This window comes from Halichoerus grypus, chromosome 14 (assembly GCF_964656455.1).
Source record: "Halichoerus grypus chromosome 14, mHalGry1.hap1.1, whole genome shotgun sequence".
Lineage (NCBI taxonomy): Eukaryota > Metazoa > Chordata > Mammalia > Carnivora > Phocidae > Halichoerus > Halichoerus grypus.
The window spans coordinates 62,055,058-62,073,301 of NC_135725.1; the positions used below are offsets into that span (position 1 = coordinate 62,055,058).

General features: G+C 48.4%; 1 protein-coding gene across 2 annotated transcripts in view; it reads right to left on the reverse strand.

Moving 5' to 3' along the window:
* The window catches only part of GABBR2 (gamma-aminobutyric acid type B receptor subunit 2), a 341,289-nt gene that overhangs the window by 5,145 nt on the left and 317,900 nt on the right, over positions 1-18,244 (reverse strand). For both annotated transcript variants that reach the window (XM_078061504.1, XM_036074158.2), the window contains 4 exons: positions 13,552-13,662; positions 9,034-9,258; positions 6,723-6,905; positions 4,038-4,167 (listed from right to left, as the gene is read on the reverse strand). In XM_078061504.1, the coding sequence (XP_077917630.1) occupies positions 4,038-4,167; positions 6,723-6,905; positions 9,034-9,258; positions 13,552-13,662 (649 nt within the window). The remainder of the gene's footprint in view (positions 1-4,037; positions 4,168-6,722; positions 6,906-9,033; positions 9,259-13,551; positions 13,663-18,244) is intronic.

The following is an 18,244-nucleotide window of genomic DNA, read 5'->3' on the forward strand; positions in this document are numbered from 1 at the left end:
CGAAGGCAGTGAACCCAAAAGCTTCCACCCAAGGATGGAAATGGCATCCTGGGGATTTCCTTTCTCCAAGAAAAAAAGGGGGGGTGGAAATCAAGTCAACCAATGTAAGTAACATAACTTGGAAATGAAAAGTTCTAACATAGAGGCCTGTTTCACGGGTGCACAGGGATGTAATGACAAAGGAAATAACCCTCCAAGGTAAAAAATAAGACTGCCAAAGGCAGAAAAGAGTAATAATAGTCAGTAAACTGCTGGTGGGAGTATAAATTGGCATAATCTTTCTGGGGAGTCACTGTCAATAGGCATCAAACCCTAAAAAAAAAAGTGCTTATCTTCTACCCAGAATTTTTACTTCTGGGAGTTATCCTAAGGAAATAATGAAGGGTGTGTGTGAAATTATACACAAGATGTTCAAATCAGCATTGTTTATAATATAAAAAAGTTGGGACTAATCTGAATTTTTCCAGTAATAATAGATTAGTTACATACTCATGTATGTATGGGGGCTCCATTCAAAGAAATACTGTGTAGCCACAAAATGTGATGATGTGGATGCTTTTTCAACCCTCTAAGTTTCAGAACCATCTAAGGAGATTTAAAGAAATATTAAATATAAAAACCTGGCCCCCACCTGAGGGATCTGCAGGAGCATTGCTGTTTAGTTGTTTTCCTGCAGTGGGTAACTTTGTGAATGTCATTTTGCCCCCATGTGAGTACAGTGGATCCTCTTTATTCATGGATTCTGTATTTGTGAACTTGCCTACTCACTAAAATTTATTTGTAACCCCAAATCAATACTGCTAATGCTTTCAAGGTCATTTGCTGACACACACAGTGTTGAAAAATTAACATTGACCTCATGGTCAACAACAGCACTATAACGCATGCCTGAATGAAGCCCATCTAACCCGTGTATTTTTTTTTTTTTTAAAGATTTTATTTATTTATTTGACGAGAGAGACACAGCGAAAGAGGGAACACAAGCAGGGCGAGTGGGAGAGGGAGAAGCAGGCTTCCCACGGGGCAGGGAGCCCGATGCGGGGCTCGATCCCAGGACCCTGGGATCATGACCTGAGCCGAAGGCAGACGCTTAACGACTGAGCCGGTCAGGCGCCCCTAACCCGTGTATTTTCTCTGTCGGGCACATCACAGCCTTCTTGCACTTAGGCATGCGTTATAGCGCTGTTGACCATGAGGTCAATGTTAATGAATCAACACTATATATTAAATAAGACGTCTGCAAGCAGAAACACACATACAACAAAGTTATGTATTGACTGACCAAAATGTCAACCCGAGAGAGCCTCGCAGGAACCAAACCCTGTATTCCCCCCAGGAGCAGTGGTTTGGTAGTCACTAATTAATTCATGATTCACAGCAACTTTATCAAACACAATCACCATGAATAATGAGAGCTGACTGCATATTCTTAGGATAAATTCCAAAAGTGGAACTGCTGGGTCAGAACAATTTCTATTTCAACCAGCAAAGTTTGAGAATGCCTATTCCCCCAACTGTGTCCTCAAATTCTCTGTAACTTTTTGATCTGTCTCTGCCAGTCTCATTGGTGAAAATGGTATCTCACTAAAGATTTCATCTGCATTTTTAAAGAAGTTTTTATTTATTTATTTGAGAGAGAGAGAGAAAGAATGAGTGGTGGGGAGGGGGAGGGTCAGCGGGAGAGGGAAGGTGAGAGGGAGAAGCAGGCTCCCCACTTAGCAGGGAGCCCCACCTGAGGCTCAATTCCAGGGACCCTGAGGTCATGACCTGAGCTGAGGGCAGAGGCTTAGCTTAACCAACTGAGCCATCCAGGTGCCCTTCATCTACATTCTTTTAATAAAGAGTGAGCTTGAGCATCTTTTCATAAACATAGGAACCTCTTGCACTTCCTTCTGTGAGAACTCTCCTTTGCCCATTTTTCTTCTGTGTTGTTGGTCTTTTTAAAATTAATTTGCATATAATTATGTATGTCATAGAAATTATATAAAATTTCTCCTAATACGTAAGAAAATAAGCTCATTACCTGAGTTACAATATTTTTTGGCTTGGTTTGTTGGATTTTTTGACTACTTATGATGGCTTTGTATTGTTAAAAAATTTTTTTATAGTTAAATTTATCAACCTTTTCTTTTGTGGTTTCTATGTTTTGCATCAAGCTGAGAGAGGCTTTCCTCTCTCTGGATTATATATATATATATATAAAAAATTCTCCCGTGCTTTCTGTGCTTTCTTTTAGTTCTTTCATGGTTTCACTTTCTACATTTAAATCTTTTATCCATCTGGACTTTATTTTTGTGTAAGGTGTGACATAGGGATTTAACTTTATTCTTTTCCAGATGGCTATGCACTTATCCCCATTAAATGTATTGAATAATTCATTTCCCTCCACTAATTTGAAATGTCCATCTTTACCAGATACTTATATTACTGTGAATAATTTTTTTCTTTCAGTTTACTTGTTACTTATCTCAATTCAAACTTTTTGCAATCAACTTATATAGTAAGAATTTTATAATTTGCTTTTATAATAAAAATACTTATGACTTCTATAAGAAGAAACTATAAAAAAACCTAAAGATTTTTCATTGATTTAAAAAATAATTTTATAGCAAATTAATGAATGCTGACAAAATGCAAACAGAAGTATATTAAATGTCAAAGGAATCCTTTCTCACTTTGCAGTGTTCCTTTTCACACAGGTGGATACTGTTAACAATTTGGTGTTTGTTTTTCCAAACCTTTAAAAAAATGCACTTAATACACGCACACACAGACGTGTGCATGTGTATGTGCATTTATGTATATCATAATGCTAGCCTTCATCTTGTTATTTTCACTTGGAGAGCTCTCCATATTTGCACAGATAGATCCATCCCATTTTTTTTTTTTAAAGATTTTATGTATTTATTTGACAGAGAGATAGAGAGCACAAGTAGGCAGTAGGCAGAGAGGCAGGCAGAGGGAGAGGGAGAAGCAGACTCACCACTGAGCAGGAAGCCCGACGTGGGGCTTGATCCCAGGACCCTGGGATCATGACCTGAGCTGAAGGCAGCCGCTTAACCGACTGAGCCACCCAGGCGCCCCAGATCCATCCCATTTTCTAATAGCTGTATTATGTGCCTTATTTGATTGTGTCATAATGAATGAAACTGCCCTACATGATGAACATTAATTCCAGTTTTTCTCCCCTACAATAACGTGGTGATGAGCACCACGTGTATACATCTTCGCCCACGTGGGAGTATTTCCCAGGGGCAAGATCTTGCTAGTGGAGTTGTTAATTAAGAGGTTTAACATCTAGGGGTGCCTGGGTGGCTCAGATGGTTAGGCCTTTGGCTTGGGTCGTGATCTTGGGGTCCTGGGGTCGAGCCCCGCATCGGGCTCCCTGCTCAGCGGAGAGTCTGCTTCTCCCTCTCCCTCTGCTTGTGCTCTCTCTGTCTCTCAAAATGAATAAATAAAATCTTTAAAAAAAAAGAGGTTTAACATCTAACATATGGATGTGCCCGACTGACTTCCAGAACATTGCAGGAGAATGCCTATTTCTACACACTCTTAACAACACCGGTGATCTTTGAAAATTTTGCTGAAATGTAGGCAAAAACCAGATTGTGTTATTTTGGCTTGCATTTCCCAAGTGGTTGGTGAGATAGAGTGTCATGTCCTAGCTTACTGACCATTCCGTTCCCATACATTGAGAAGGCACATTTGAAACCGTGAAATGTCACTGGGAGAAGTAAGGTAAACTCTTCACTAAGAACACTGTACCCCCAATCAGAACCCCGGGAATGCTGGCCATGTCATGTACGTGCGCCACTGGAACCCAAGAGACCGAGGGACAGAAGCCCCGGCTCTAGGCAGGGTAGGACCCCAAACGGAGCCCGAACTGTGGATGCCAGGTGCTCCAGCTCTGCCTGTGTGGCTTCAGGTCAGCCCCACCCCCTCTCTGAGCCTCAGTTCCTTCCTCGGTAAAGTGGAAGATGGCCAGCTGCTGTCTGATACCCAGGTCCCCACGTTCCAGGGACCCCGCCTCCTCCTACCTGTGCTCTCAGTGAAGTTCCCAAGGTTGAGGATGTCGTTGAGTTCTTGGTAGTGGTTCTGTTTAATGTAGGTGGTCTTTTCTGGTGTATCCTGCAGCTGCATAGTGACCTCTTCCAAGTCTTTATCCAGCTAGAAGGCAAAGGCTCCAGCTGAGTTAGAGCCCCGGGGCCCAGCCCCTTCAGCCCAGCTCACAGGATCATGGGACCGGGCCTCGGGTGGGCTTCGGGAGGGCGCCCAGAGCCAGAGAGGCTGCTGCCTGCTGGGGAAGAGCTGCGGAGGGCCCCTGCTGGCTGTTGTGCAGGAGGGGCCGGGAGGGGAGGGGCCTGGGCGCTGTAGTGATGCGTTCAGGGTAGGCTGGCGCCTTGACGGAGCAGCTGGGTGAGCCCGGGCAGGCAGGGTGGGAGAGTGCCAGGGCGCAGGCTCTGAAGTTGGACAGGCCTAGGGGCAAACCCAGGGCTGCCCCTTACTGTCTGTGCACTGGCTTGTGAGACTGAATCTCAACGCCTTCATCTGTAGAGTGTGGTAACAACAGTACCTACCTTTGTGGTTACTGTGGAGATTAAACGAGGCGATGCACTGAAAGTTTAGCCCAATCCTTGACACATCGTAAGGGTAACCTGCTACTATAGTAAAAGTACTATAATTATTGTTATTGATACCTAGCAGCACCCTTGCAGGGGAGGACAGATCTGTGGGCTGGTCAGCTGTGAGCCTCACATGGACACCGAAGCTTAGCACAGTAGGGGCTCCTCTAGAGGATGGACTGCAGCTGCCTTCAGTTATAGAAAAGTCAGGTGCAGGCCCTGGGGCAGTTTAGCCCTTGAGAAGCCTGGTGCGTGTGTGTGTGCGCACGTGTGTGTGTGCATGTGTGTGTGTGTGTGCATGTGTGTGTTGGGGAGGGGTGGTAACTGGGAAAGGCAGTGGACATTCTGCTATAGCATAAGGGAGAGGAAGTTATAAACTGTAAAGTGTTGTTCTGATGTCAAGAGCACAGCCGTTAATTTTTAAATGCATTTTCACGTGGAGGAGGAGAGAGATACCTTTCTCTGTGTGACTCAAACAGCAGGGCTAGGAGCAAAGGAGGCCAGATTGTGATTCGATTCCAGGAAAAACCACCCAGCATTTTATGGATTTTGACAATGGCCTCGGTTTCAGGTTTCCTGAAGTGAGTGAACTCTTTATTGCTGGAGTGTGCAAGTAAAAGTCAAATGTCAAGTCATGGTCGTTCTAGTCAGAGAGAAGTCTGAGATTAAAACGGAAATCAGCAATGGGCTTTGAGGGACAGAAACCTTTTCTACTTTGCTCTGGTGACCAGTGGGGGGCTATCCCATCCTAAAGCAATCAGGTTTAGGTGCACAGACAACTGTGTAGTGGATCTTTGTGACAGACTAATGTGAGTTCCCCAAAAGGCTACTGGAATCTAGCAAATACAAATATGGAATGCCCAGTCCCATCTGAATTTCAGATAACGATGAATCTTTTTTTTTTTAGTGCAAGTAGATCCCAAGTACTGTATGGGCCATCCTTATACTAAAAGTATGCTTGATTGCCTGAAATTCAAATTTCCCTGGGGCACCCTATATCTCACTTCTTCCTCCTGGTTCAACAGTAGAGAGCACATTTCCTAGCCTACCTTGTGTCTAAGTGTGATCATGCAAGTTCTTGCCAAGGTGACTGCAGCAGACCCAGAAGGCGCACAATTTTTGTACCACTTGCTCATCCCTTGTGTGGACTTCCTCTTCCCCTCCTGTGACTGAGAACAGGACATGCCTTCCCCCTCCCAGCTTTAACCGTCCTGGTGAGGAGTGCACCTTGGGGAGTGGCAGAAAGCAGGAGTGAATGAGCCTCATCCAGTCATGGCCATGGAGGCAACGCTGCTGGCCAGCCAGGACCCATCTCCTCAGGACCATTAGGTGAGAGAGAAATATTTTCTCTGGGCCACTTCATTTTGGGGCCTCTTTGTTACAGCAACTTAGCAAGTTATCCTGACTAACATGCTCTCCTTTGTTTCTTCCCCATTCCACTCGTCGAATGAGGGTTTCTCTGGGAAACATGCAGCCTGCAGATCATGGGCCAGTCACACCTCTGGACCCAAAGACAGAGGGGAAGAAGGGGAAGGTAATTTGGTCCCCCATCCCAGGTATAGAAAGTCCAGAATTGGAGGTCTGGCTTAGAGAAATCTAGTTATGGCCTCTCTGGAATGCTGAAGAACCAGTTAAGGACCCTCAAGACAACAGTGAGGTCTCAGCAAACTTTCTTGCCTGAAAGTTTCTCTTTACTCCCTCCTGTCTTGCTATACATCATATGGATGAGGGTGGTTTTTGGGTTGGGAGAGTGAAAAATCAAGGGCGGGGGGTCCCCGCACACTTAGGAAGCTCCCATAATCTGGGAGCTCACAAATCTTCAAGAACTTTCTTTCTGAGGATGTCTGGAATCAGGGCATGTCTGGCCTCCACGAGCCTGGGCCAGGTGAGTGGATTCCGACGAACTGCCTCTGTCTAGTTTATGGCCCCGCTTGTTCTCTCGGCTGTGACCCCAGCACATGGGACCGCACAGCCTGATGCAGGGGGTGTCCCGGGTTGGGGGGTCCAGGTCGGGAGTGGCAGCCCTGAGAAGTCCCGCCCTGAGGCAGACGGATGCAACTGGGAGGCTGGGGCCCTGGCTGCCGGTACTGGGGGAGCTACCTCGGTGATCTTCATTCGAAGGCGATGGTTTTCAGACTGCAGGCCCTCCAGGCGGGACGTGCTTGCTTGGTTCACGCTGGTGACTGAGGTGGACGTTTTAGAATCTTCCTTCTTCTGATTCTGAGTGAACTGGAATCGCCTGTTCTGGGTTGCTGCATCTGGGTTTGTTCTCAGAGTGATGAGCTGAAAGGACAAGGTATGGCTGAAAAGAGAAGCGCGGGGTCCTCCCCCTACAATCTCCCACCCACTCCGCCACAGCAGGTCCTGTGCTGGAGGCAGCGCGGACCCAGGCTGGGAGCCCGCAGCCCTGGGCTCAGGCTTGTCTCTGCCACTGACCTTGGGCAGGCCCCTCCCCCCCATGCTGAGTCTCAGTTTCCTTCTTCGTCAGCAGAAGTCTGGTCTCCTGATCCTGACTCAACCCGTATCCCAACCACCCCTCGGAGCCCACCAGCGCCCCTCGGGCCTGATTCCAGCTGAGCCTCACTCTGCCTTGGGCCTTATTCCACATGGAAAATTACCCCGAGGTGACACTGGAAGACAATGGATGGAGGCAAGGGAAGGCTTCTGCTTCTTAGAACCATTGGTGAGTGTTGAGGACAGACTTGTGACTAGCTCGGTCATGGACAAAAGCATTGTTGTAGAAGAGAAAAGGCTGCTACTTGATCCTCATCTCACTCATTTATTCAAGAAACACTTCTGGTCTGAGGCAGGCTCTGGGCCTGGACTGGAGAGCAGGGACTGGGTGAGGCAGGGCCCCTGTCCTCCACGACCCCACGGTCCAGAGCCCACAAGTACTGAGGGCAGGCTGGGCTGTGGGTGCTGTGGGCCTGGGCTGGGCTCTGTGGAGGGCCCGAAGGATGGTGAGGGAAGGGAATTCTAGGGGAGAAGAAGGGGCATGTGGAAAGCAAGGGGGCCTGGAGCTCAGGGCACTTATGGAGAAGGGCAGTCTGGATGGTGGCCAGGGTTCTTTGGGGAGACTAGAGGAGACTCAAGGGTCCTAAAAGGCAGCCTGGTATCGGGGACTTGATTCTGGAGCCAGGAGGGCAATGAGGAGCTCTTGAGGGTGACAGAGAAGAGTGACAGGGTCAGGGCTGGGCTTGGAGGCATCCGGCATCTTTGACCAGAGTGAGAGAATGTCAGAGTGCAGGCAGAGAGGTCTTGGCATTGGCCTGGAGCCTGGGCACGTGCTGACAAGCAGAGAAGGCAGGCATATAGGGTAGCAGTGCTCCAGGGAAGTCACCGCTTGGCGACTCACTGCATGCAGGTGCCATGGGCCGTCTGTTTAGGGCACAGCGGACCCCGACTGATCTCTCGTCCCCCCGTACTCCAAGGCACACCCTACCCCACTCGGGCCAATAATTCCTCCCACCCTCTCTATTTCCCGTTCTTCTCTGATGCTGAGACCAGCCTACTGCAGGGGCCCCCAAGATGCCCAGGCCTCTGGTTCACCTGCCCGCTGCTGGGAAGGATAAGGTTTGAAAAACACCCTCTCAGGCTGGTCTTGAAGGTCAGGGCTTCAGATAAATGGAAAGTGTAAGTGGCTGTTAAAAGTGGTTATTTATTCCTTTTTACCCACTAATGCTACTTCTGAGGCTCCATCTGAAGGGTGTAGCCAGAAATGGGGATCATGTGTTATGTAGAGAAAATAAGTTCATTTATAATATAAAAAATCTGGAAATGACTGTAATGCTCATCAGTAAGGGAATCAAGTGGACAAGAAAACATGGAACATCCCCCGTCAGTGGTGGTTATGACTGAGAAACACAAAGGAGAAATTCACAGTGAAAGAGGCAAACTACAAAACGATATGTGGGTTTAATCACAGCTGTAACTGAGAAGGCATCACTGCCTGACCATTTAAAAAAGACCGCGGGGTGGGGGGTGCCTGGGTGGCTCAGTCCTGATTTTGGCTCAGGTCATGATCTCAGGGTCCTGGGATCGAGCCCTGCATTGGGGCTCTGCGCTCAGTGGAGAGTCTGCTTGTCCCTCTCTCTCTGCTCCTTCCCCTACTCTCTCTCAAATAAATAAATAAAATCTTAAAAAAAAAAAAACTGGAAGTAAACACATCAAAAATATGTAGTTTCGTAAAAAACTAAAACAAAACGTTACCAGTGATTGTTTTTGGGTGGTGAGACCCTGAGATTTCTGGAAATTTTGATTTTTACTTGTTTGCATTTTCTAAACTTTCCATGATGTGAACTGTAATCATCCCAAGTAGAGAAAGCATAAAACGGCTAGAAAGTGGAGGAAACCAGCAGTCCCCTGTGCAGGGCCAGAGGCCAGAGGGCAGGATGCAGGGGGTGGGCCGTACCTTGGGCACGAACACCAGGCAGAGGGTGATGGTGCTGCAGAAGATGATGACCAGGGCAACGATGCAGAACTGCACGTTGGGCTGGTCCCGGGTCAGGAAGGAGACGGCGGCCCCGATGATGCACATGATCCCCACATTGTAGACACTCATCCCAATGTACTTGCTGTCATTGAGGGCAGGGATGCTGACGTTGCGCGTCTCCCAAGCCAAGAAACAACCGAACAACTGAAATGGTGAGCGGAAAGGGGAGGTGGTCATTATCATGGGGTGGTACACACCTGCCGCTCTGAGAAGGGGGGCTGGGGGCTTTGCTGTGGGCCAGGTCTTCTGGATGTCACCCTCGGTCTCCACTGGTGGCCCCGGGGGGAGTCCTGCTGAGGAAATGCACACTGGGGGTGTTACGGCATCTGTCCTCCTCTGCCCCACTACCGGTTCACATACAGCAGGCCATGGTGGGAAGGGCAGACATGATCTCCACCACCTCCCCTCACTCTAGAGAGCATGGAGGCCCAGAGAGGAGGAAGGGGCTTGTCCAAGGCCACACCGTCATACAGTGGCAAAAGTGGATTGTGTTTCCAGAACTTCAGTCCAGTGTTTTTTACTACTAAATAAGGCAGAGCCCCTGTGTCTGGGACTTCTATTTCCTCTCAATGCACAAAGTCACTCAGAATAGAGACTACATATCCTAACTGTCCTTGAATCTAGGTGTGGTATATGAGTAGGTTCAGGACAGTGCCAGGTAGGTGGAAGTGGTGTGTACAAGTTCTGGAAAGTATCCATAAAGGGAAACGGTGTTCCTTTCCCTCCTTCCTAGTAGAAGGAGTGGAGTGTGACGGGTGGAGCTTGAGCAGCCATCTTAAACCAAAAAGTCATCTGAGTCTACAATGTGGGAGCTGTATGGTGAAGACGGGGGGAGCCACAAGATCCAAGGAGCTGAGATTCTGGGAGCCCCCACCAGCCCTAGATTGCTCATCTGAGAAGGAAGTTAACTATCTCTTTCACCATTACTATTTTGGGTTTTCTGTCACTTGTAGCTCTACTCCTAACTGATACATCTCCCAACAGAAATGGACAAGGTAGAGGTCCAGTGTGATCTGAAGCAGGGTGTGGAGGGTTTAGCCTTCGTGGGTGGTCTCAGGGGAGGGCAGGTTGCGGAGGAAGTGCAGATGGAATGCCAGGCAGAATGGTGGTGTGGGTGGGTGGGGGAGGAGCTGACCAGGACCACTGACCGTGCAGGGCCATCGGCTGCAGTCCAGCCCTTCTAGGACGTCTTTCCTCAAAGGCCCCTCTTCCTTCCGACCTCACCACTGCAGCTCAGGGCATCCAAAGCTGCATGATCCATTTAATAGCACACTGAGGGCTTCTGTTTTCAGGTCTGACTTAGTAGGGTAGCACGATGCCCTGTGCTAGAAGGGTGGCTGGCACAAGGCTGGAGGATCTGGAATCTTTGGGCAAGTCACTTCGCCTCTCAGGGCCTCAGTTTCATTGTCTGTGGAATAGGGATAATAATAACACCATCTCACAGGGTTTGTATCCAGATGAAATGGGAGGATGGCTCTGAAAGCATTTTGTAAACCGAAGTGCCCAGTATAAGAGTTGGCTAAAAGTTATTTTGTTAAATGGTATTATATATACAACCACGGTTGCTTTCCTCTCCTTTTCTCTAAGCGTATTATCTCACAGACAGATTTATTATTATTATTATTTAAAAATTTTTTTAAAGTTTTTTTTTAAGTGATCTCTACACCCAATGTGGGGCCCAAACCTACAACCCCAAGATCAAGAGTCGCACGCTCCACTGACAGAGCCAGCCAGGCGCCCTAGACTGATGTATTTTTTAAAGATGTCTTTTAAAATGGGGAGCCAGAAGCCCAGGAAGCAGATACCTAGGAGAGAAAGAGTCCAGTGGCTGTTGACAGCCTACTTTGTGCTGGTTTCTTCATGTGTGTTCCCTTCAGTCCCACAGTGGGGGCTGTGCCAGCCGGGCCTGGCCGTCCATGTCTTCCAGGGGAAGCGGCAGAGGCTGGCCCTGCCCAGGGGCCCACACCAAACCATCACGAGAGTCTCTACCCATCGTAAAATGTGGGCAAGTCTGGGGACCTGGTGGTTGGCTGCCAATCTCTGAAGCGTGTCAGGAGGAAATGGACAGCAACTCGTTCTTAGGCCTTCAAGGAGTAGAATGAGGGTTCATGGGCACAAGGTACATCGAGGCAGATTTTAGTTGAGGATAAGGAAGAACCTTCTAGAAAAGCAACCCAACTATAGTGGGTTGAACGGTGGCCCTAAAAGATATGTCCATATCCGAATCCACGGGGACTGCATATTTGGAGAAAGGGTCTTTGCAGATATAACTAAGGGTCCTGAGATGAGATCAGCCTGGATTATCCAGGTGGGCCCTAATTCAAAGGACAAGTGTCCTTATAAGAGACCCACAGAGGACAGATGTGGAGAGGAGAAATGGCCATGTGAAGACGGAGCTGGAGATTGGAGCGATGTGGCCACAAGCCAAGGAATGCCTGGAGCCATCAGCCGCCGTGCAGAGGCAAGAAGGCATTCTCCCTAGAGCCTTTGAAGGGGGCACAGCTCAGCCTTGGTTTTCGACTCCTGGCCTCCAGAACTGTGAGAGAATAAAAGTGTGTTGTTTCAAGCCCGTCTGTGTATACCAGTTTGTGGAGATTTGTTCCTGCAGCCACAGGACACTGATACACCATCCACGGGTGACACAGGCCACTCTGAGGTGGGTGAGCTCCCCATCTCTGGAGGTATGGCAGCGGTGAGTGACGGAATGCTTGTCGGGGATGCTCAGCGGGGGCTGGAAGTGCTGAAACTCTGACAGGGGAGTGGGCCTACAGGGCTGGGCATACTCTCTCCAGCCTTGAAATTCTGTGGTTTCAGAGCGGCAGGCACTAGGAGCTAGAATTTTAGTCCACAAACCCTAAGAGCCAGGAGGGCGGAGGACAATTCCTTGTGCACACTGGAAACAGTAAGGCACTTGTGCTGCCAAATTCAGCTTTTACTGCCCCATCTGGCTGAAGGTACTGGCTTCACTGGAAGAGATATGGTCATCTCCAACCACTTTTGCAAGTAGGTGCCGAAGATAACGGATGGTCAAACATTACAGATGAACGCAGCTTAAGGAGTCAATCGGATTCCCCATAATCTAATTTCACAGTCTCAGATCAGGGAGTGTGGAGCGGGAGGGGTCCTGGAGAGTCTGGTTTCACTCTCTTTATTCAGCAAGGGCTGGGGGCCTCAAGTCATGGGTACCGCTTGCTTCCTGTGAAGGGAGCGCCTTCCTTCCTAGGGGGCGCCACCACACGGGCGGCCACTGCTCTGTTGTACAAAATCCTTCTCTAATGTGGACTTGAAAGCTGCCCTCTGGCAACTTTGCCCACTGATGATGGATCTGCCTTCGGGTCTATGCCACCTGTCTCTGACAGCTCCGGTGACCATGTCTCCTGAGTGCCCTTCTCCAAGCCCAGGGCCACTGGCCAGTCCTCAAAGTCCCATTTCCACTCTGGGTACCTCCTGTGGACACCTTCAGGATCATTACCTTGTGGGGCCCAGAGTGCAGCCCACTGGTCCTCATAGAATCCCTAGGGAAACTAGTCTCAACTAGTATAAAGTGGGGGACAATCTCTGCCTAGGGTCCCCTAACACATGCCCTTCTGGTGTGGCCCCTCAGAAACAGTTCTCCGAAGCAGCAGAAGGTAAAGATGCATTTGAGCAGTACAAGAAATCCCTCTTTATCTGACCTTTGGAGAAGGCTTCATTCTTGGCCTCTAAGTGGAGGCTACATAGAAGCGAATGGTGGCTCAGCTTGCCTGCGGAAAGACCTGAGGGGGGAATGGGGGCTGGTTTCCTGTCCCTGGAGGGATTTCAGTGGAGGCACGGTTTGCACAGGATTGGAGAGAAGATTCAGGGGTCAACATGGGATAAGGTGGGGTGTGGCTGCCCTTTCAAGTCCTTCCAGACGTGTGGGGCGGGCTTGGTATGTGATCTTTGATTCTAACAGATGGGTGGAGTGGAAAGAGTACTGGGTTCGGAGGTTGGAGGTTACGAGTGCCCTTTAACCTTTCTGAGCCTGACTTCTGTAAGACGAGGATGATTCCAGTCACCTCCCACAGATTTTGAGAGAACGCAGTAAGATGTGGGATGTGAACGTGCGCTGGATGTTGACAGGCTGCCGTTCTGGGAGCACTACGGTGGCTGCCCTGAGGCATACTCACAGGTTTTGGGGTTACTCTGTGGTTAAGCTCTTGAATCTGCCTCTCACTACTGAGTGACCTCGGGCAAACCAAGCCTCAGCATCCTCATCAGTGAAATGGGGCATTATCTGCACCCATCTCAGAGGGTTGTTGTGGGAATCGAGAGAACACGTGGCAGACACGGGGCCTGGCAGTTAGTAAGTGCTTCGTCCTGGGGGCTCTGTTATTTTTATGTTCACAGAGGCCCCTGGGAGAGAGAGCTCTGACAGAGAAGCGGCCCCCCAACCTCTGCCTTCTTCTCCACACCTACCATGAGAAGCCCCTTGTAGGCATAGACGATGCCAAGCCAGATGGTCATGTGGGTGTTCTCACAGTGCTCCAGGAGTGGGCGGATAGAGATGTCTCGTCCTGCTGGGTCCGGCTGTGCAAAGAGAAAACAGAAACCCAGGGATGGCACCGGGCACCTTTTCAGCAGCCAGGGCCCCATCTGATGGCCACTTGCCCTCCCGTGAGCTATAGCCAGTCCCTTGTCCAGGAGGCCCTTTGGACCCCTCTTCTATGTTCCCACGAGGCTGCTTTCTCTTTGTCAGTCATGATTCAGCCCTGCACTCTAGTTATCTGTGTTCTTCATGCCTTTCAAACATGAGTCAGATCTCCTGAGGGTGGAGAGTGGGTCACTTCCTGTGCTTCTAGTACTTAGCACGAGACCTGGTCCAGAGCATGCATCTGTAATGTTTGTTGAAAGAATGAAGGTGAGAATAAGGCACAAGTTATGTCAAGAGGCCTTCAGGTGTCTCTGGGATTAACTCCAGTAACTGCTGGCTGAGCCAGCCTTGGGGCCTGCCGAGCTCTTCTAAGGAGACCTTCTTGCCCATCACCCCCAGTGAGGGAACAATGGGGGCAGCCATGTTTTATTCCACATGACCTATCCTGGGCCAAAGTTGATTGGATAGAGGGTGGGTACTTGACCCACAGTAGCCAATCCAGAGTCTGGTCAGAGACTTACGAGGTTTTCTAGTGTGGTGTTCTGCTCAAAGAGGGATGGTGAAGAGGACCCTACCCAAACATGGTCTCTCTCAGGAATTTGAGCTGGGAAACTCTGGGCAAGAATCAGCCACATGGTGGAAAGAGGAGAAAAACACACCCAGAGAATGAAAAAAAAAAAAAGTATATTCTACATATGTTTTTTCTGAACCATTTAAGAGTAAGTTGCAGACATCCTGACCTTTCACTCCTAAATATCTAGCAAGTATTTCTTTTTTTTTTTTTTTTTAAAGATTTTATTTATTTATTTGAGAGAGAGAGAGTGAGAGAGACAGCACATGAGAGGGGGGAGGGTCAGAGGGAGAAGCAGACTCCCTGCCGAGCAGGGAGCCCGATGCGGGACTCGATCCAGGGACTCCAGGATCATGACCTGAGTCGAAGGCAGTCACTTAACCAACTGAGCCACCCAGGCGCCCCTCTAGCAAGTATTTCTTAAGAATGGGGAGATTCTCTTACATAACCACATATACTTACCAAATTGAGGACATTTAACTGATACAGTATCTAATATGCTATCAATTTTCAAATTTTGCCAATTGACTCAATAATGTCCTTTAAGACAATTGTGGTTTTTCCAAAGCAGGGTCCAATCTGGGACAATGTCCTGCATTTACTTGTCACGTCTTTAGTCTCCTTTAATCTTCGACAATTCCTCAGCCTACTTCGATCTTCTATGTCATGTATATTTCTGAAGAATCTGGTTCAGTTATTTGGTAGAATGTCCTTCAGTTTGGGTTTGTCTGATGTGTTTTCATGATTAGATTTGGGTTTTGCATTCATGGTAGGAATCCTATGTAAAGTGATGTTTTTGCTTCTTTGGAGCTTCATCTCAGTGGCACTTGATGGCACTTTGTCCCATTACTGGTGATGTTAACTATGATCATTTGGTTCAGTGATGTCTGCCAGATCTCACCACTTCAAAGGTACCATTTCCCCCTTGTAATTAATAAATACTCTGTGGGAGATATTTTGAGACTGTGTGAGTGTCCCGTTTCCCCACAAATGTCAACTCAGTGGTTTCAGCATCCAGTGATGGTTTCTACCTGAGTCACATTCCTTTGGTGGCTGCAAAATGGTGATTTTTTTTTTTAACTCTATCATTTCATTTAAATACTTGGCACACCACTGTAAACAGATCTTTCTTTTCCTCCCATTTATTTATGTGTATCAGTATGCATTTAGGGCTTCCTTTTTCATTTCCATTACTATCATTCATTTTGATGCTCAAATTTTCCCAGATTTGGTCAGTCGGAAACTCCCATGTGCACTCTCATGTGTTTTTCCAATACATCCTCATACTTTTTGGGAGCACTTTCCTATGTCTTGGCACAAAAAGTACTTCTACTTCTTTGTGCTTTCCTTTTCCCAGCCTCAGATTCAGCCATTTCTCTGAGGAGTCTTGGTTCTTTTTGGTGGAGAATGGTATTTAGAAACCAAGATCTGGGCTCTAGATGTGCGGTATCATTACTTCTAGGCCCTTCCTTCCTCCCTCCCTCCCTCCCTCCCTCCCTCCCTCCCTCCCTTCCTTCCTTATCTATCTATCTATCTATCTATCTATCTATCTATCTATCTATCTATCTATCTAATCTACCCATCCATCCATCCATCCATCATCATTCTATGTATCTATCCTTGTCTCTCTACCATCTGTTTATAGATGTAGATAAAATCCTACACCACAGGGTTCTTGCTTCTTCCCATTCCATATTTGCATCTTTCTTCTCTCATAGTGAGATCTCTGGTTTTCCACAATATCAAAATAGTCACTCATTTGCTCAATATTAAATAGACACAAAATGGTTTTAGAATTTCTACATCCATGCACTACCAATAACAAACTTGCAAAGTCAAGTTGAAGATATATTTGTGAATCTATTTGTCTTTAGAACAGATACCCACTGAGGGTATCTCATCAAAGAACTGTGTCCAGGATGGAGTTGTCCTATAGAGGCCCAAGGTAAAGCCACAGGCCTAAGGGTAAGAGGTACGCATCCCCAGAATCACTCACCAGTTAGAAGGGACATTTTGGTAGGATCTGGGGCTGTGGAAAGCAGGCCTCAGGTAAGAGGGAATGGGCACCCTATTTCTCTTGGCCCTGCTCTCTTGGCCTGGCCTTTGAGGCAGACAATGGTCTGGGCTCCTGTGATCTGGGGAGTGATGGTGCTTCCACACGGAAGCAGGAAGAGCTGGGGAGGTGGGGTCTGTGCACTCAGGCCATTCTACAACCAGACCATCCAGTTGCATGCTCTCTCAGGCTTGTTTTTCCTTTGGTTGTCCCAAGCCACATAAAGCCTTAGCTCAGCCACTTTGGTTCCACGGTCATTGAGTCCACACATAGGCTCGAGTGGTTCCCTGAGGCCTCTGCTGTGGCAGCAGTGCGCACTAGTGAGAGACAACCCAGGAGAAGGTGATCTCCAGGACCCACAGTCGGAGTTGCCAGACCAGAGATTTCCCATCTGCTGCCACCCACCCAGGAGCTGGGCTGGATTCTAGTAAGGATGACGGGGAGTTTCCCGATGTCTTTTCATTGTTTAATTGAGGAGACGGCGAAAGGAGCTGGCCCGAAGGTCAACAGTGACTTCTAACAGTGAAACCTGGGTTTCCCTAATGCCTGACAACCCAGCAGACATCAGAATGCAGGAGCACAAGCCCATTACGGTCATGCATGAGTAGCAAACTCATTAATGATGATAGTAACTGTTGTTCTACAATGAAAGGCAATAATTTATGATGGACTCTTAGATTCTCTGTGTATAAAGGACTGATGCTGTCATACACCATTGTTCAATGTTATGAAAAGTCTATTCACGGGAAGCCGAGAGTGGCTGTCGGGCTCTTACATCCCCAGTGACAGGGAGCCCACCCCCTCCCACTCTTGGTGAGTGGCTGCACAGTTCTTTTACTGAACCAGAACCTTCTGTGCGTCCACCCCACTGGTCCTTGCGTTTCCTCTGGGGTCCTCAGAATAATCCCGAGCTCTCTCCTTGCGTCTGCATGCCCTTTCTCAGGAGGAAAAGAGCTGCAGTGAAGGTACACATCGCCTCCTGCCACGAGTCGGCCTGGTCCTTCAACCTGCTCGAGTTTACCATCAATCTATAGGCCTGTAATCGAGCTCAACACTCCAGGTCGTGGTGAGCGAGTCTGCCTGTGCCCTTGTTCCACATCTCCTCGGCTTTCTAAACAACTATCTTCCACCGGTGATTTATATGTTCCTTATGGTTGACTAAGACTCCATTAGGTAGTTTTCCTCCAACTGCGGCTACTCTGTCTTCCCCCTTCTGCAGCTGACGTTGTAGCCAGGTTATCTTTTAACTTGTTAATAGCCCCCTGCCCATGCTCCCCATCTTGGTATGCTCTGACCCCCATCCTGAAATCCTAATCCGTACATCTGGTTTTTAGCACCCCCACCCATCTCATTAAGCTTAAGCAGAGGTGGGAGGGCAGCAAAAAATCAAGGGCCAGAGTTCAGAGAACTCAGTGGTCCGAGGCTGGGCGGAGCTGCCTCTACGCTATCCTCCCACTACACAGGTGTTGATCCAGAGAGAAGCCACAAAAATCTGATCATTAACATCACCCTCACACAACCCCATGTCTGGGCACACTGTACATGGATCAGAGTGGCAGGGGTTGGGGTGGTTTTAGGAGTGATGAGGTTCGGGTACTCCTGGGGCTGGGGATGAGGAGTCTGACCAGTCAGTCAGTACCCCTGTACTGAATCTCAAAGTCATCTATAAAAGCCATGGCTTTTCTTCTCTGATCTGTTCTAATCATGCCTGGGACTGGAGTTCAGAGTGGTCTGAGCAGTCACACACATGGGGAGAGATGCACTCGATGATGCAAAGGGTGCGTTGTGGGGGGGATGGAGAGGGAGGACAGTGGGGGTGGGGAAAGGCGCCGCCACCTGAGCGCTTACTTGGAGACGTTGTCACACAGCAAAGTGCCACTAGAGGGCACCCAAG